The sequence below is a fragment of the Manacus candei genome, unplaced genomic scaffold, assembly GCF_025592945.1.
Source record: "Manacus candei isolate 608988 ecotype Guabito, Panama unplaced genomic scaffold, ASM2559294v1 h1tg000018l, whole genome shotgun sequence".
Taxonomy (NCBI): Eukaryota; Metazoa; Chordata; class Aves; order Passeriformes; family Pipridae; genus Manacus; species Manacus candei.
The window spans coordinates 19,043,744-19,063,421 of NW_026138066.1; the positions used below are offsets into that span (position 1 = coordinate 19,043,744).

Consider the following 19,678-nt stretch of genomic DNA (forward strand, 5'->3'; position numbering starts at 1 on the left):
AAAATTGATGTTAATTTTCTCTATATAGATATATAGTACCTAGTACTTACTATTGTATATTCCTCTTGGAGGAAGTAATGTAACATAAGCAAAAAGTGAATGAAATTCCTGCAGTAACACACTTAATCTTTGCTCCTTTAAAATGTGCAGGACTGTATTCAGGTTTTACTCCTGATTTTTGGGCTGCTATCATGTTTACAGCACAGATAATCTCCATAGAATTTTTTTTCTGGGGAGGACAGAGGGAAATAATTGTCATAATTTGACTGCTAAGGCAATGATTGCCCTAATTTGGGAGAGGGTCCATTGCATTATTTGCAAGAAGAATGCTTGATATGGAACACACAGTACTAAGTATTAACTCTCAATCTTCTTATACATAAAAAGGTTTTTAAGTGACATTCCAAGTCCTCAAGTTCTTCAGGAAGAGATGGCCTGGATGAAGGAAAGACTGTCAAATTTAGGATCACCAGTGGTACTCTGTCACAATGACCTGTTGTGTAAGAATATTATTTACAACAAGAAACGAGGTAGGACTTGAACTAAACAGTGAGTAATGAGTTGGCTTTGTGCTGTAATTATATGAGCTGCATCAGTGGTGTTGTTTTACTGACTTGTTCAAGTGAACTCAGTTTGAGCTTTTAAGACCCAGTGCAATGGTAGTGATACCTCTGCAAAGACTTAAGTTGCTTAATTAGACTAATTCTGATCTGTATATTACTGCACAGAGGAAGAAAGTCAGTGGTTTGTTGCTTTTCTTTAATGAACTAATGAATTTGTTAATCCCCAACTTGTCTGTATGACTAGGCTTCAAAATATGTAACTGTTGATCTTAATTCTGCTCTGGTTGTATAAGGCTTTTTGGAAGAAAAGAAAATCATGCAGGTATAGAAAATAACATGAAGATTGTCTCCTGTAATATGTATTTTGTTCCAGTTTGTGATTGTGGGAATACCCTTTCATAATGCAGTATATTAGTGAGATTTAATATTACGTTCAGTAGCTCAATTTATTTTCTGCAGTAGGTACATAGACATCTTAAATTTCTCTCATAAGTACATACTTTATTTAAACAGTTGTAGGCAGTACACGTCTTGGCAGAGATAAATTACTTTTTTGGTTCTCTTATAATACGTTTAACTCATAATTCGTGTTATTAAAATGTATAAAGCTTCTGTTTTAAACCCACAGTTTATTGATTTTAGTGGTTTGAGGTTCAGTTACTAGGTGAATTAATTAGATATTAAAACAAACAAGGCAAACTTGTCACACAGAAATGGCCATTGTGCAATAAAAGTGCACAATTTTTCTCCCTTTTCGAATAGCTGAGCTTGGCTGAGGGCAACCAACTAATCAGATTATAAGTTTTCTTTTGAAGTGAGGGTGACATATTCCTTCTAGTAGCTGTGTATTTGTTTGTGCTATTGGGTAAGATTGTTGGTATGTAAGCCCAAAGTGTTGAGGTAAATAACTGAAAGGAACTGAAGCCTTCTCCATCAGTTATTATTGGTCTTTGACCTATCAAACTTATCTGCCTTAAGTTCTAAAGAAAAACTAATTGCTGGAGTTGGTTCTAGTATGAAAACTGGCCAAGTATTTTTAACACATTTCTGCATCATATGCATTGGGTGCATGTGAATTGAGGAAATGAATTCCTCAGGTGATTTGTATACAAGTTTCCCTCTGAGTAATACCACTTCTGAAGGGAGTTGCTAGTACTTTTAGTTATATTGGTATATACATATATACCTTTAAAATGCTATTAACATAAATTTTAAATTCTAAATTCAGGACCAAGCTTCAGTGATTTTACTTAGTTTCAATGATAGGTTATAGCTCTGCTTAAAAAGAAGATAGAGAAAAGCATGGGAGGTGTACAAAAAAATTTGACTTCTGATCTTACATACATTGTTGTGATGCTGTAGTACCAAAAATAGATCTATTTTTACTGTGTGGGTTATTTTATCGCTGAAACTACCTTGAGTTGTAGCATTCCAGAACAGACTTGTTGAGGTAAAAGTAATTTTTATAGTTGCTTTTTGTAGCAGAACCACACAACAAAAAAGCGAACAATCCGAGGAATTCCTTTAAAAGGTTTGCTGTCGTGGTCAATAGGCTTTAAATTCCTAATTGAAAAACAAATGCTATATGCTTTTCTTTTTGTAAACAGAATGGAGGAAAAAACAATGCCAGCAGTGCCTCACTTGTGAGCAATCCTACAGTAACAAGTGTGTGAGTGTTTAGAGTTTGGGGACAAGGTGGGGAGGAGGGAGGCATGTAAACTACTTTGGCTTCAAGCAAGCTGTAAACAGCTGTGGGGGGAAGACTTGGAAATATGAAATAAATATATTTTTAAACTTACGTTTGAATATTGCACATGTACTGTTGTAAAACTTGTGCAATCTGGGTACAGCAGGTACCATTTTCATATTAACCAAACCTCAATGCCATCTGTAGAAAGAATGTTTGTCATTTGAAAGCTATTTCATATAGTGCACTTTTCACAGTGCAGAAAGTGGAAGCTGAGTTTTAACTGCAAAGAAATATGTGTATTGTGTTGCTTGAATTCTGTTTACCAGAGCAAAACCTTTTATTGGTATCCAGATAATTTTGCAAGAGCACAAAATAGAATCATTAAAGATGTGCTTCACTATAAATGGCATCAAACTGTATGAAAGTAGTTAACAGCTTTGCTGATGCTGTACTCTGATTAATTTACTCTTCCATCTAGAAAGGCTTCCGTGAATCCAAAAGGCCTTGGTGACCCTAAGCTGGAAATAAGAGAGAGAACTGAACTTCTGTATTAACTACTTTTTTTTTTCTTTACTCCTCAGTAAAATTTATGCAAAGCTGGTAGCATTGTCTGGCTTTTCAGAAGCTGGCATGAACAAAAACTATTTGTTTTAGCAATGCTGCATTTATCATTTTGTTTGTGAATGCTTAATTTGCCCATCATGGGGCACGTGTATGTGTTTAAGCTACAGACTATCAACAGATATTAGGACTCATGTCTAATGCAGTTACAAAGAATATGGCTTGTCCCAGGGCTTTGCTTTAGGCTTGTCCTCTGCATTAACTTCACCTTAAGTTTTCTGACTTGAAAGAAAAATCAGTTGTGCCACATACTGCGTTTAAGAGAAATCAGTCTCCTGTCCTTACATTTTATTTATGAGACTGGAATAGCATGTTGAGTGCTAACTTCATTTAATGGAGTTTCACTCATCTGATTTGAATTTGTTCCTGCTGTGGCTGAGAGAATCCTGCCTCTTGCTGTTTTGTTAATGTCCGTTCTCAGTCACTCAGGATATGAAAGTCTGCAAGTGTTACTTTACATAACTTATAATTATCACTGTCGTCTGCTCTTTGAAGGATATAGCTTGGAGCTTCACATTGCTTTTAATTACAATTTTGACATCAAGAATACTAAAAATAGTCTTGATGCTTCGTAGTGCTTATTTATAGACCTTGTGTTCTGATGCTCCTAAATTTTTTTTTATTTCTTGATTTTTTTTTTTTTAACGTAACTTGGGAGTTTCAAAAAATACTTGGATGTTTTAAGAGTATTCAAATACTTGTTATTCAACAAGACCATGTATCAGAATTCTTTTGTCTGTATCTGTATGTGCTCTTTTTGATTATATGAAAATCACCTGGCAGGAAGTTAAGTGTGTGGGTAGATGGCTGGTTTTGTTCTGTTTATTCCCTCTGCCTACCCAATGTTTTCTATGATCTTTGGTAGGAGTCTGTGGGTGCTCAGTGCTTCTGAAGACTGAGGTACGTTTAAGGCTTCTAGTTTTGATCTAAAAACTTGTTTTGCTTTGCAGAGCTCTACGGGGTATTTATAGCTAAAATTATTCTTTTTGGGTATATGACCCGTTTACGAATTGTCAAGTATGTTTGTAGCACAGATCATTGTTTTTGAAGCTGTCTTTTAGGGGCTCTGGCTCACCTGATGAGCAGGATGGGATGGAACTCGGGATGCATCATCCAGCTGTGGTAACTACAGCCAGGACTTGCACCCTGGAAGTGCTTACCCTTATTAGACCGTTAAAAGGGAAGAGCAACTAGAAAGAGAGGTGTCATCACGCTCCTACCTGTCAGTACCTTGAGGAGATCTATCTGTTGATTACCACTTGATCTATTTAAAATTTGATTTCTGGGATATAGAACACAACGTATGTTCCATTTTGTGTCTTGTCTGTGGTTTTTGTAGAGTTCATTGCATGTTGTCTGCACTAGGAGATCCCTGGAAGAAAGGAACATGTTTCAACTTGCAGTATTCAACACTCTTGGGGTATCTATTCCTGTTGATAACAGTAGCTTCTCCAGAGAGATGGTAGAGCTTATTTTTAAATTACGTGTAAGTGCAGTGCCTCTTGTTGGTCTGCCTGCTCCCAGGGATATCAATGGGATGCACAAATTCTTGGTACTTATTAGAAGCCTCAGAATAAAAGCTACCTGCTAAACCATTAAAGTAAACTATTTTTGAGAAGTGGCTTTCTCATATAAGCTGCAGTAAATCTTAAAAGTAACTTCTAGTATTAAGGTTATTTAAGCAATTAATGAGAACTTTTGTCTGTTTCTTCTAAAACAAGGTAGCTGATACATCGTATGCATTGTGCATTTATGAAGCAGCCAACTTAAAAGCTTTTGCTTTCTTTCAGTTTCACAGAAGGAACTGTGCATCTTTATTTTGAGCCTTCGTGCAAAAATTAACTTTAAGGTTGAGTTCCACAGTAGCATGAGTCTGAAAGGGATCAGTATAAATACGAGACTTTTTCACTTTGAACTTTTGTCTTATCAAATGTGAGTTTGCCAAATTTTCTTCATCTGCTTCAGACTGGGTATGCCATTGTTGCTGCCTTGTGGTGCCGTGCACCATGCTACGTTGCACTGACTGAAAGCTTATCTCATTGTTCACGTTCACTTCCTCATAGGACACGTGCCTAGTAACAGCTTCAGCTTTATCTTGCTAGATTAAATTTCTGGTTGTATGATATGTTCTTTATATCTGGAAGTGAGTTTTTTAAATGTTAGCTTTAACTAAGCGTGGATTTAATTAAAAATCCATCGTAGCACATGGGTATGTTCTAGGTGTAATCTGCACGTGAAAAAATTTAAAGTATTTACATCCATATTTTCCAAGCAGACTTTTACCTGCTGTGTTGGAATTTTATGTCAAGAAGGAAGTAAAAACCCTCTATAAATACAGACAATATGAAATGTTTTGGGGGTTCAGGAGATCAGTTGTGTAGCAGAATATTAACCAGGGTTGGGCTGTGTATTTTGACTGGCTTGTAACTTAGAGGTGTGTCTTTTGAAAAGCAGCAATAAAGAACTGGTGGGAAGAGCAAATAAATGTATGAATTTGCCAGTCAGGCAGTGGCAGAAGTTCATTTGTGGCGGTATTGTAAGTATTTGTCTGTCTGGAAAACATTAATATGTTAATATTTCAAATACGGTAAAGCTGAACTGCATATGAAGGAACCCTTTTAACAAAGTTCTTCTGTGCTAATTTGGTCAGGACATTGGTGAAACTATTGTATTTGAGATGTATGATATTCCTAAATCTTAAGGAGGCAGTATTTTAGGCACTTAAAATCCTTAGTCTAGGAAATATATGTATGTAATGTACTTAATTTTAACATTGTTTGTGATTTTTTGTTTTTTACCTGGAGTTCTGACAGCATTGATATCTGTAAGATGTTTTAAGTCATGTTAAGAAGATTGCTCTTTGTAATAAAGGAATGTTTTTATTAATTAAATTTGCAGATAGTCATCAAAAGAATGGGTATAGAGAGGGAGAAGGGTGAAAATTACCTATTCAGCATAGTAATTGAGAAATGCAAGACTTTAGTTTTTAATGTTCTAGTGCAAAGTTCTTATGTTTACCAGTTACTTCCTTTTCTGATGTTTTTAGTCATTTTGCTGGTTTCCATTAAAATACAAGAGCTCTAGTTTTACTTATCTATTTGCTAATATTTTGACTTTTATGTGCTGTAGAAATTAAGTGAAGCATTTTCCTGGGTTACACTACAGGTAAAAGTAATTTGGAAACATTTGGGGCTGTATTTTGCTGTTTTGTCAGACCTTGTTTACATAATACTATGTAGTTTGATAGTTTTGAGGACTGTCTGACAGTTTCTTGAGACCAGTTTAAGCCAGATAAAAAAAGGAACAGTTGAGAATAGTCTTCCTTTGTAAGTGTGGTTAGAGGAAGCAGGAAATATCAATGTGTTAGAAGAAATATCAGCATTGTTGCAACGTGTTAGTACACTATGGTTTCACATTTGTGTGAGAATGAGCAAAACTGTTTTGTTTGGTTTTTTTTTTTTAAGTCAGGGAAAAATTGATCTGCTATTTCTACATAAAATTTAAATAAAGAATGTGCTACTCCTTATTTTGAGGGTAAGGGGTGCCCTCATGTGGTAGAAGTTAAAATTGAAATTCTCCTATTCAGATTTTAAGCTCAGATTTTAAACAGAGAGAATTTTAAGCTCTAATTATTTAAGAGCTTTCTTTAATGAATATTTAGGGGACTCTCATATTGTAAAAATCACAGCCTTACCCTGGAATGTCTGAGTGCACACAACTGGGCACAAGAAAGACGAGTGCATGGTTTGGTTTTGTTTTGTTTTTCCCTGAAATCTTCAAAGGACACCAAAGGATTAGGGCTGTGACTTCACTTGATCTGAACTCTGATGTTGTTGCTGTTGTCTCTCACATAGGTGATGTGCAGTTCATAGACTATGAGTACTCTGGATACAACTACCTGGCTTATGACATTGGAAATCACTTCAATGAATTTGCAGGTAAGAACTGGATTTCTGAGGTGAAGTTTGACTGGTTTTATGAATAAAAAAACCCCAACTACTTCATTCTTGCACATTCTCTTTGTCTGTTTATCTAAATGCATGTTTACAGCTGTCAGCTCACGGTATCAGAATATGTTGTCTCATTTTGCAGGCCAGTTATGCCTTTCCTTTGCAGCTCTGCTAAGCCAGAAATGGCAGTGTCACGTCCTGTGTGCTGGTAGAATTAGATAAATACAGAACCCACAGCTTTCCCAGGGGCCTTCTGTGAAGTGACACAGCAGAGACAGCCAACTGTAATGAAATACTGTGGATGTCACACTGTAGGTATATATTGACAATACTCTGTGTGGTTCCACAGTGCCAAAAGGCAGGCTTGTCTGGTTTTTTTGTTGGTTTGAATGGGTGTGCTGAGTACTTGCCCTGTCCTAAAATGAGAGGTAAAGGTAAGACTGTCATAGGAAAAAGGTGGGATTTCAGGAATAAAGGAATCAGGTGTTTGTAGACTCATTATCTAGTTCAAATTTTCTTAGTGAATGCCCATTCCATTTACTCCATAAGGGAGAAATAACCTCAAGTGTGTGCTGTGGTGTTTCAGAGCATGGGACAGCAGCAAAAACCTACATAGTGATTAGTGCAGATGGAAAGCACAGTGTGGTGAAACCAGGAGCATTAATCTACCAGTTGTTTCACAATGTGAAGTTTAGATAACTTAAAGAAAAAATCGGGATGTGTACTTGGGAACTTAAGTTGTATAATTGGTAATTTAAACATTTGGAAAGCAAGTTAAATTCTTTTACAAAGTATAATTGGGAGCATTTGATTTTTGTCTTGCACTTCTCCAAGTCTTACATTGGTAAGAAGACTAAATGCACAGATATTTTTTTTTTTTTTTAACCTATGAAGAATGGTTGTGCTTCACTTTTACTTTCCATCCAGTAAAAATCTTAATTATGTTTTGAAGGTAAATTTGAGTAGATCTGACACACAAGAGAGTTTAGGTGCTAGGGGATTGCACTGTTCATAGTATAAGACTTGAGGAGAATTCCCAAATCCCTGGGGAGTAATAGTGGGAGTGAGCTGTGATCCAGGTTTGGGGCTCGTGCCAGATTCCCTATGGCCTGTGACTAAGCATCGCCAGTATAGGAAGAAAAACAGGATAAAAAGGGGTTATAGAGATAAGACTTCTAATTCCACCAAACCCTGAGGAGGAGAGAGACAGATTTGTAGTAAATTGTCTTCAGACATGAGCTTAGTTAGTGACAACTGGATATGCATCTGGACTCAGCTTGGAATGTTGTTGCGTACAAGTGCCTTTTCCTACAAAATATATAATATTTGATATATTTGAGAGCTTTTGTTTCATACTGCAAATACTTTTTCTTGAAGCTTCTCTCAAAGCCCAAGTTGTTGAATCTTGGCCTACAAGTAGACTCGAGGTGGCTGAAAACATAAATCAGATGTTGAACACTGGTTTGTGTGTGGGGAAATTCTTGACAACACGTAACTGATAAAGTCAGGTCAAAGTAAAAATGCTGATGTTTGTCTACAGCAATTTGTGCCTGTGTGTTGGGATGGGAAGGGGGAAGTAGTGTAGTAATGGACTTTTAAACATAGAGAATTGTAAGCTCTAATTATTTAAGAGCTTTCTTGAGTGAATATTTAGGGGAATCTCATATTGTAAAAATCACAGCCTTACCCTGGAATATCTGAGTGCACACAGCTAGGCACTAGAAAGACAGGTGCACAAGAAAGAATGATAGGTACTTAGGGCTTCTAATGGTCTTTTTAGGCTAAAGAAGGTTCTAATAGGTGTTTTTTTCTTTTCTAGGAGTAAATGAGGTAGACTACAGCCTTTATCCTAACAGAAAATTACAGGAACAGTGGCTGAGATCTTACCTTGAGGCTTACAAAGAATATAAAGGATTTGGCACAGAAGTCAGTGAAAAAGAAGTTGAAATTCTGTATGTCCAAGTCAATCAGTTTGCACTGGTAAGTAACAAACACTTGATTAGGCACACTATGGACAAATGTAATTCCAAGTTTCTTCACCTGAGCGCTGTGGCACATAAAGAAAAGCTTCTGTTAGAAGTAGAATTTCCTTCCACTTGCTATTTAAAAATTGTGTCTGTAGAATATTCCTAGTGAAAGAAGCACTGGGCATTCAGAAAAGGAGAAGATGAGCTTTTAGTGAGTATTTCTGTTGACCGTTTATTGGTTTGGCAAGTTTTGAGTTGGCCAGAGCTTATGGTGGGTCTGTATTGAACTTTTGTTTGTAGTGGTAAGAAGACAGAAGAGCAGGTTCATAAAGGCAAACTTTAAAAGCCTTTTTAAAATAAGATGATAAAATTCTGTTAAAGTAAAACCAGGATATTTTGATTTTTATTTATTTGTTGCAGATAATTAGGTCACTCCAGAATCTTTCAGTACTGATTTAACTTTCCTTACCTGAGTGTCTCAGCTAGAAGGGAGTTGCTTTCAGATTTGTTTTTTATCACCTTTACTGGTTTAAATTGTAGCAAAGTGCACATGGAGTCAGTCTCCTTGTTCCCCAGAAGTTCTAGAGAGAGGGCTGTCTGTATGAGTCTGCTTCCTGCTCCTCCAGTATCTCTGTGCATTATAGGCTGTTTCCTCTCTGTCAGTCTGTCTTTTGCAGACTTTGACTGTAACAGCTTCAGTCTCTTGTTCTTTCCCTTTGAAAGGATGGAGCCTGTTCAGTTTTGACCTGACTTTGGTGCCCTGTCCTTCAGGAAAACAAACCACATCAAATGTAATTCACGGAGGTAGAATAAGTAAAGTCACATAGGTGTGGAATTAAATCTTTGAATGTCATGAGGCTATATATACTGTTAGAAGCAGTTTGAAGTTGTGTTTCTCTTTTTCTAAGCTTTATCTTTGTGTGATTTCTTAACAGATACTTCAGAGGTTCACATCATTTTTGTTTTTCAACTAGCCCTGATCTTGTTTTGCCTAGAAGATGTGATTGGAAATGTTACAACAAAAGTTGCCTCTATTTTGTTTTCTTCTCAAGAATAACATGGCAAACTATTTGTAGGAGGACTTAAGTCTAAAGAAGCCACTCTAGCCTTATTTTAGTTCTCTTTCCTACTGATCCAAACACACTTCTGTTACTGTAATGCTCTGTTTTCTGGCAAAAGCTAATGGTTGCAGTGAGGAAATACAATTCACAAGGAAATGATTATTAAACAAGTCTTTGAAAATAGCAGCTTGTTTGGTGCTATTCTTTTAAAATGTCAGCTGTTACTGTTAAACTCAGCTGTCCCATTTATTTGGGAAAGTTAGAGCTGCAGTTAAGTAGGCTGGTGGTCTGTTTTAAAATACATAGTGTTGTTTTGTCAGTTTTAAATGATGGTCACAGTAAAGTTTAAGAGGATAGAGTTGTGTTTAGAGAACAGCTCAAGGCTTGCCTATAGACCACACATGATGCTCAAATACTGTGTGACACTTGTGTCAGTTCGTGTGGGAAGCTTTGTTAAGAGAAAACATGACCTAAAGTTAATGGATGCTGATGTACAATGCTGAACTGCTACTCTGGCAAAGTTATCTAAACTAGAGATACAAGATTCACGTGGGCATATATTAGTTACCACGTTAAGATGCTTTTGGGTGCATGTGCATTTTTGTGCCTTCTAAACTCCTGGTCAAGTGTTACATGCAATCTTTGGGAAGCCATTTAGGTAATTACTGTAAGCAGTTAGTTATTCACTGAAGTTTGAAGTCTGTAGCTTGTAACCTGGGTGGTCCAGAGACATCTTCCACAAGGAGACTGTTGTGACCATTACATGTTGATTTGGGGTATATTAATGATCAAATCATTAAGGGTTTCAGTCTGGAAGGGAACACGGAAGTAAGTTTGGAACAAATGAAAAGTTTGTGTAAAGGCTGATGAGTTAAAGGTTTTCATGAAGCACTGCATATCATCTTTGTCCAAGTCAGCAGTGAAAGGGTGTGCAGTTATTGAGATCCGAGGCTGTAGTCAAAGATTCAAAAGGAATTTCATATTTGTACTAGATATGAATAACTGTGGAATAATATATATTTAATTAGATAGTAGATAAGACAGTTGAATTTCTGTGCATTTTTAAGGTATGGTTTATATAGTTGTACAACAATCTGCTTAATAGGTGACCTATTTTATAAATGCAATGTTATTTTTCTTGAAAATGACACATGGAGAGTTAATAGTCCAATAGGTTTACTTGTAACTCTGATTGCCAGTAGTTTATTCTATAATACTGCTTACCAATCTGTTTGGTAAAGAGATATCAAATAACTTTACAAAAAGTTTGTGTTTTGAGTGCTATTTTGTGAATAACTTTCTGTCTCAATGTAAAAATATATCTGCATGTTAGATTGGAAATGAGGTTAATTTTTCACTGATAAATTTTTTTTCTCTTAGGCTTCCCACTTCTTTTGGGGATTGTGGGCTCTAATTCAAGCCAAATATTCCACCATTGACTTCGATTTTCTAGGGTAAGTGTGCTTGCTATGTATGAACATGAAATACTGGGGGCTGGAAGGGATCTGTAAGGCCATCTACTCCAACACCCCAGCTATCAGAAACTGAGACCTGAGAGACAGACCTGATCTATGTGGTCATACAATAAACATCTTTCAGAGAAAACAGGATAGTAAAAGCTGTCTGTGCTTTTTGTTGCTGAAAGTTCTCTAATTAGTATGTGCCCCTGGAATAAAACTCATGGTATAAAAAGGCAAGGAACATAATGTTTTGGGACATTGAGTGCTCTTTTTTATTAAAGAGACAAAGGCTTAAAAGCCAAGTGTATCAGTGAAGTGTGCTGTCTGTCAGATCCAAGACCTACATTTTCAACTGCAGGAGTCAAAGAAATGGGATTCTTGTAGTAAACAAGCTCTTTTGTACTGATTGCATGGAGTGTTGATCCCAGAAACCCCAACTTTTTTTAAAGAGTTTTTGTAACTGATGAATGTTGAACCCTGTTTCCTGAGGTGCTGGCCAGGGTTGTTCTGTTTCAGGTGGATAGATGTGTCTTTGGCATTTTTTAAATGATCTTTTATGGCAACAAGCAGAGGAATTCACTTCTCCAGTGGGGCCTGTGTGAGGTGATAAAAGCAGTCATTTTTTCCTGGTAAAATATCCCACTCTGGAATTTTTTTGCCCTGACTAAGACAGTTTGCTGGGCTTAATAGTGTCATTTTGTCAATGAGACCACTCTGGGTTCCTGTGACTGATTATCTACTGCAGCAGTACCCGTGAGTCACCACGAGATGGCGTGACAAACTCAGAGAAAACACGGGTCATAGAACCCCGAAACCTGTCAGCTTTGAATAAAATGCCACTCTTGTAATAATCGAGATGACATTTCTGTGGGAGTGTAGTTGGACAGTCCATTAAGAACAACTAAAACCACAGCCACTACCTTTGGATAATACCAGAACAGCATGTGTTTTGCAAGCTGGGAGTGGGGTGAGGAAGTACCAGAACATCCACGTACTGTTGTGAAGTTCTTCCTTTGGCAGCTGCGAAGGGTCAGTGTTGGAAACAGGGTCCTGGGGTTGGTGGTCTTTTGACCAGCCCTCCTTAGCATGGCTGTTTTCATGTAAGGAGTTACCTGCTCTTAACTTAGGCATTCTCTCTCTCTCTCCCTTTCGAAAGGTATGCAATTGTTCGGTTTAACCAGTATTTCAAAATGAAACTGGAGGTCATGACGTTAACTCTTCCTGAGTAACGAAGAGGAGGACACTTACCAAGTGGATGGACAACCCCTGGATCTTTTCTAAGAACAGATACTGGAAAAAAGCTAAACATTTGTTGAAGTGCTGTAATGCTCACTTGGTGGTTCTTGCTTTATAAATAATGCCTCTAAACAGTCCTTCAATGTTAAATTTAATATGAAGAGCATACGTACTGCTGTTGATATAAAACGGATTAGAAACTTGCTAAATCTATAAAAAGTTGTAGAAATGGCAATTTAATCCTTCTTTGTAATTTAACATATGTTGTATGTGAATTATTTATTATAAGTTTAACATGATTCCATTGCTGCTTTCATCAGTTTTTGTTAAAGTTGGGTGCAGACAGTGAAGTTGTTCCAAAGGATTCATTTAACAACTTATTTTATTGAAGTTGCATTAACTTATGCTAAAGAAGACTTGTCAGAGAATATTACCCTTTAAGATGTGTACGAGCAAAACGAGTGACAATAGACTTGTGAGATCTCCAGTGTAACTAGGGAGAAGGGTTAGGATTGTCTTTTTATTTTTCCCTTTTTTTTTTTTTTTTAAAGAAAATGGTAGCTTTCCATATGGTGGTACTTTTGTTTTCTTTTTTTTTTTCTTTTTTTTTGCACAGAATCAACCGGTTTGCTGAAATGATAATTAATGTTTTGATTTTTTTTTTCTTCTTGATGTGTTAAGCTGTAGAAATGTGGAAGTTCTGTGGCCATAAGGTTCTCTGAGGGCATGTACCATCTGTAACTCCTGCGCGAAAGCTGCTTTTTTATTAAGTGTACTCTTGAAAGCAAAAGACCACTATTCCAAATCTATGTTCCTTTTTGAAACTTGATTCTAAATTTGAACACTATTCTGGTGTCTGTATTTGATGTGCTTCAGTAGGATCTAGTGGAACAGATGTTGAACTGGAGGCGAGTGAGCAGAGATCCTGTTGCACTGGGGAGCAAGACACAGGTTTACAGTTCATGTGTTGTTGACATCTTTCTGCTTTGTCATCTTCTAACCTTGGATTCTAAGTCTTAAATGCCTGGTCCTGTAGCTGTGCAGATTCTGGTGTGTCTGGTGGTTCTTTTTTGTTTTTTTTTTTTTTACTGTCAGCAAATTGCTTTTCGAAGTCTCCAGTCTGAAGGACAGTATGGAAAAGTGTATGACTTGAGCAACTGGGCTTTGATCATCACACACACTTTCTTATTTCTTAAAGCTATTATACCAAGAATGGTCTGGATTACAAAATGTGAATTGAAAAGACAATGTTTACTTAATGGGACAATGTATAAGTTTGTGTGGAAAAGAGGCTTTAACTCTGAAAGGGGGGTGGGGTGGGGGGGGACACGAGAGGGGGGAAAAAACCCACAACAGGAAAATCAAGCTCACCAGTGCAGTGTGGAGCTGGGCAGGCACGTACTCTACTCTGATGATACTCTGAAAAACTTTGCACTTTGGTCACATAAGTGCCCACATGTACAAAGTCTGTGCGTGTGCAAGTACACGTGCAAACACAAACTTACCTGAAGAGTAAATATTATGGGGAAGTCTGTTGTACAGGCTCCAGCAAAGATATTTATTCAAAGTTGCTTTATGGCACACTGCTGTGTGTGTATGTGTGTCTCATGTGTACACACGTATATACATATGTGCTTTACAAAAGCTTGGATTGATTCAGGACAAAGAAAATTCATGTGAGTGAAAAATTTTCACCTTTTAAAGACCATTTCAAATGGCATTCTGTTCTTTTACAAAAGCACAGTTTAGGATTTTTTTTTTTCCTCCTGTTTATATTCATCTCTGAATGTGTCTGTTTTTTTTTTTTTTTTAATTTTATTTTCTTCAGTCAAAACCTTAAAAATTCTTATACAAATGGGAGAACTGGGATTTTTTTGTAACTTGAAATGAGGTAACCATTTTCATTAGCTGGAGGCTACTATACTGGACAAACTTTCTTTGTAGTTGAAACAAATAGACATTTATAATTTACTTTGTAGCAGTTATCAAGGATGTTGCTAGAGCTCATGAAGGCACTGAAGACCTTGATCTTCTGTACTTTCTCCCTGTGGACATTATTGACATATGATGAATAATACCCTGCTCTCTTGTATTTCCTTCAAGTTCAGCAAGATGTGCTTGGAAGTAAGACTGATAAAGATTTCTGAACTCTTTTATTACTATTTTCTTCCAAGTGGTGGCTTTATTTCTGACAGTGTTGCTTTGTATTTGTGAAATATTTGAAAGAAGGCAGTGAAGTTCACTTGGTTTTGGGAAATCCAACACTTGACAGATCCCAAGTTTCCCAATGGCTTGCAAGACACATTCCCTTTTCAGGTACCAGTACTACTTGCATTTGGAGTTAGTGTAGTTTTCGTCAGTAGTATTTTTGTTTGTATAGCTCAAGTAGCAATAACTGTAGGAGTGGAAGTTTTGCTTCTGCAGAACCAAAGCTTTTCCTGAGTGCAGCTCAGTCTCATCCTTGTGAAGTTCCACTGAATCCCGTAAAAGCACTTTGAAGCAGGTAGTAAATACTCCAAGCTTTTCCTGAGCCACTTAGAAGAAGCACAAGGACTGTCACAGGTTACAGTGGTTGACTTTGCAGTCGTGGTAGAAGATTTAATTTTGCACGTTGAAATTAATTTTACACACTTAAACGCTGCTTTGCATCAGCTTTCCTTCAAGACAAGTGCAGATTAAACCAATTTGTCATCAGTTCTGAGGAAATACTGTAAAACATCTCCCAAAAGGAAATGCCAGTTACCTTGAGCCTTGTTCCACATCCGTTTGAGCCAGTAGCACTTGGATATCCTCGCTCGCTGAGGAATATCTGCAGGTGCATTAAGTTTGAAGCAGTAGTTTGCAATGGCATTGCAGATAAGGTAGCTTGAAACTGTGAATACAGGACATTCTGAATGTAAGTTAGGTACTAGAGAACATGTACTTGTTTCAATTAATTTATCTCAGTCTCTGTAATAGCAGCATTAAGATATTTGAAGGAGGACAAAAAAATGACTGAGCTCTAGAAACATCCTGTAGTAGTTTTGACTGTGACTTGCCAAGAAGATACTCTGTTGCCTTTATGTTAAGCTAAGGGCACGAATGCCAAAATTAATAATTCTTGCTGTAGTTAAGCCTATATTGTAAATATAAAGAGGATTATTAGTAATGGCATTCTTGCAGAAATAGCATCAAGTCAATAGACCGTAGTGGCCTGGTTGCTTTTGTAAAGCAGAATAGTGTGAATTTTTTTCTTCTCATTTCTGCAGTCAGATCTGGCTAATCCAGGCCTGATTTCATAGGTCACCCAAACACTAAAGATTTCTGAGCAGTACCTAGTCTCCTATCACATAATTTTAAATGCCTTCATTTACACTTATTTTGCATTTTAAAAGGACATACCAAATTTGCATTAACCAGGTCTGACTGTACGTGTATATACAACAGTGTAAATAACCATTTGTAAATTAGTGTGAATTGTACTGTATCTTGCATTTATGGACTTGTGTATTGCATTGTATTCTCTCCTATTTTGTAGAAATTTTGATGTAAAGAAGAAATCTTAATTCTGTGTGCGGACTTCTTTTGTTAAATTGACCTGTAACACAACATAATAGTTTTATGTTAAGGTATCCATTTATAGCCTTGGGCATCCAGGGTCTTTTTTCCCCCTGTTAGCTTTTTTGACAACTTGCTCTTGGGAATGATTCTAGGAATAAAGGAATTTATGCAGTACTTAGATTAAGAGAAAATCTGTTCTAATAATAGTGCAAACCATGCATCAGAGGTACATGTAGTACCTGTGGGATAGGGAAAGCCGTTAAAATTGTTTACTTAAACTTCCAAAAGTTTCCTATACATTTTTGAATGCTGGTGACTTCAAAACATAAGTGTGTTGAATTGAAGCACTCCTGAAATGTGTACTCCCATGGGGACAGTGGTTGAGGTAGTTGTGATAGGAGTCCCCCAACTTAAATATTTTGGTGGATAGAGCCTTATTTTAAGATTAGTTCCTGACTTGTAAATGCTTATGCTGAGTGCCCAAATCATTAAAATAGTTCTGCCAGTCAATTTTTGTCAATGCTAGAACTATTGGTACTCCTTTTAGATGATCTGAAACTTAGCTGAGGTATTTTCCCTGTGTGTCATTCCCTCCCCCTCTTCCCTGTGCTCACAACCCTGCTTCATTAGGGTAAACATAAATATAAAACTTCCTTTCCATACTTAGCCATCACTATTTCCTTTTTGGACTAAATTTATATTCTGTTTTGTCAGTACATAACTTCTCATCAGAATTTTTTTTTGTGTAGGAAGTCCCTTTCTGAAGAGGCCTTTAACCTTGGAAACATAGACAATGAAGCAATGCTTTTTCCCTGACTATATTTCATCACTGTTGCCTTTCACTGTCTATTTAAACCCCATAGTGCCCTTCAAGCTGTTAGTTTATTCTTTTCACTGGTGTTTTAACTGTACTGGAAAATGCTGTGCAAATCTCATACTCCATCTGACAAATTGATCTTGATACAGTTTGTACAACGTGTCAGCCTTACCTGTGCATATCAGTGGTGACACTTCAGATTACCAGGGTCCTGGGAAGTGAGTTTATCCAAGTACTAGTCAAGAGGAGGGATGGGCTTGGTAAATGTAAGTAAAAGGAAATCATTCACATGGAAACTCAAGCTTCAGCTGTTGGTGTAGCAAGGTATTGTTTATGCTTGTTTACTTGCATGGTTTAAGGACAAGAGCAAATTGTAAAGGGTAAAGTTTGCTTCAAAATAAAGTTCAGATTTTTTTAAAGCCTTAGGTAGCTAACAAAAGCTTACAAAATACTGTTTTGTTACTCTTACCAAAAGAAATCTTAAATTTGGGTAACTTTTTGATTAAATAAAACTTTGTTCTAAAACCCAGTGGGCTATAATCTCTTGCTTGGAGCAGTCCTTCCTGTAGTTTGCAGAGGAGGTTGACCACATCTTTCCTTGTCTGTGTTTTGAGGTGTCTGTGTGTCCTTTGTGTTAATATTTTCTGTTATTTACTGTGTTCTAAGTTGTGCTAGATTGCTAAACTACTGGAATTGGGAACTATCTCCTATCATCTTCCACACCAGACAGGTTGTAATCACAGTAGTAGAGCAGAAAGCATTTGATCAAACCTTGAGTTAAATGCAAGGCTGATATGAAATGGTCTTGCAGCTGATTTTTTTACCCCCTTTTTATGACTGTGGGTGGCAAGATGATAGTTTTCAAGAGTTGTGAAAGATATGAAAAGCCACGACCTTTGGTCTTGTGCAAGTAGGTGTTCTGTTAGCCACACACAACCTTTAAGAAAGGGTCTCTCAGCAGTGAGAAACCACACCATTCCAGATGGCTTAAACCACTTTGGGGCTTAGAGACCTTGAGTGGGAAGGAAAATGTGTGAAACGTTTGCACAGGCCAGTTGTATGAAGGTGCTCCATCCAAGTGGTGGGGTGAGATACTGGAAAAGGCATTGTTTGATTGAGTTTGTTTGTTTGTTTTCCCCCCCACTTCTCCCCCCACTCCTTTTTTAAGTGACTTTTCCACTTGGTCTGATTTATAGAGATTGTGTCATTAGGAAACCAGTCAACCTGGGATGGGGGGAGAGGGAAGAAATGGTTCAAAAGATAATAATTTTAAAAACCTGCCAAAACCCCATGTAGTTGATTAGTTGGCAACACTATGTGCTGGGCTTTTGTCTGTATTTAATAGTGTAGGTGGTGCTCTGCACCAAATTCTTTAAGAAAGGGGTTTATTATTGTTGCAAAATGTCAGAAAATTGACTGGAATGGCCCTCAAGCCCGTTAGGATCTTGGATGGCCAGATTTCACCAGATTACCAAATTTCTGGTTCATGGTTTTACACTTGCTGTTTCTGCAGCCTTCTAAAATGGTTGAGCTGCTGTTGTGGTTTCCCACTGATGCGGAATTTAATTCATGGACTTCCCAATTTGATATTTTTAGAGAGATGACACAGAGGGAAACTTCATGGAAATGTTGTGAACATTTAGAAAGCAAACAAGTTACTTAAAATCTAGCAAACTTTGACAAAAAAATGCTGAAATAACTTCAGGTCCTGCACCAACCTATTTTTGTGGCATTGCAAGAGCATTTTTCCTCTGTTAAGTGGGGTTTTTGTCCCTACATAGAGACCCATGCAAAACACAAAGTGAAAAAAAACCTTGGAAGAGAAACATGAAAAATATTGTATAAAATGCCATAAAACACAGCGTGAACTGGAAAAAAATAAGTAAATGCTTCTAAGTTTTTGGTAGTAATAATTCTTAAGTGTTATCAAAAAATGTGTGTCCAGTCTTCAGTGCGTGATTTCTTTTTTTATAGGAAGTTTCCATTTAACGTTTTGCATCTCAGATGCAGTCTGTGGTAGTTAATGCTGCTGCTTTGTACACAAGTGCTTTGAATAGTCTCAGCGCCAGGAATGTATCCAATCTTTCCTAAATATGACTTCGAGTTAGAGTCACTAGTTCTGTTTAAGCCTCTTAACACAGCTGTCCAAAATCCTTTAAACACTTGCAGACACAGGGCCACAGCATATTAGGAGTATATTCCATTTTGTGTCTTTTTTTTTTTTTGGTACTGCATATTATTCAGTGTTCTTTTAAGCACAAGTCCACTTGTGTCCTGTGAATAAACTAAGCTCAATTTATAAAAGAGCCTTTGTCATCTTCTAGCACTCTCATCCCCCCAAAAAGTCCCTATGACCCTTCTTGTGTGTCGTGGAGTTTAGGTGCATCATTTATCCATTGGAGTGAATTGTATTTCTTTTGAACTAAATGTGATTGAAGCTATTCTAAGGCCTTCTACCACTGATTAAATGAAGTAATGTACCTTTCAAAGAGATTTATATTGTGTAAATAATTTCAAACTGCAACAATAAAGTTTGTTTCTAACTGCACTGTTAGCATATATTGTGATGATTTTGCATTCCTCAGGTTTGAAGACTTGATATGGAATACTTGAGAGTTCTTAAAGGCTTTTGACTTGTGCTCAAATGCAGAAGTCTCTCTGGGATTAACAACCCCTCTAAAAATAAATACTTTGAGTCAGTATTTGGCTTATACAAAGTTTACTCTTCACAGTTTTACACATTAAATAGGCTTGGTCATTGACCACTGACGTT

General features: G+C 36.9%; 1 protein-coding gene across 3 annotated transcripts in view; it reads left to right on the forward strand.

The window, feature by feature from the left end:
• ETNK1 (ethanolamine kinase 1) overlaps nucleotides 1-19,453 on the forward strand; it is a 32,816-nt gene extending 13,363 nt beyond the window's left edge. Inside the window, exons 4-9 of one of the 3 annotated variants that reach the window (XR_007904136.1) lie at nucleotides 388-530; nucleotides 2,171-2,232; nucleotides 4,214-4,294; nucleotides 4,665-4,806; nucleotides 6,729-6,812; nucleotides 8,644-8,661. Coding sequence is in view for 2 of the 3 variants with exons in the window: in XM_051785002.1 (XP_051640962.1) it covers nucleotides 388-530; nucleotides 6,729-6,812; nucleotides 8,644-8,804; nucleotides 11,233-11,306; nucleotides 12,469-12,541 (535 nt within the window). In the remaining variant the exon portion in view is untranslated. Of the gene's footprint in view, nucleotides 1-387; nucleotides 531-2,170; nucleotides 2,233-4,213; nucleotides 4,295-4,664; nucleotides 6,152-6,728; nucleotides 6,813-8,643; nucleotides 8,805-11,232; nucleotides 11,307-12,468 lie in introns of those variants that run through there. The other 2 variants (XM_051785002.1, XM_051785003.1) reach the window with 2 other exon arrangements.
• Nucleotides 19,454-19,678: the final 225 nt, after the last annotated feature.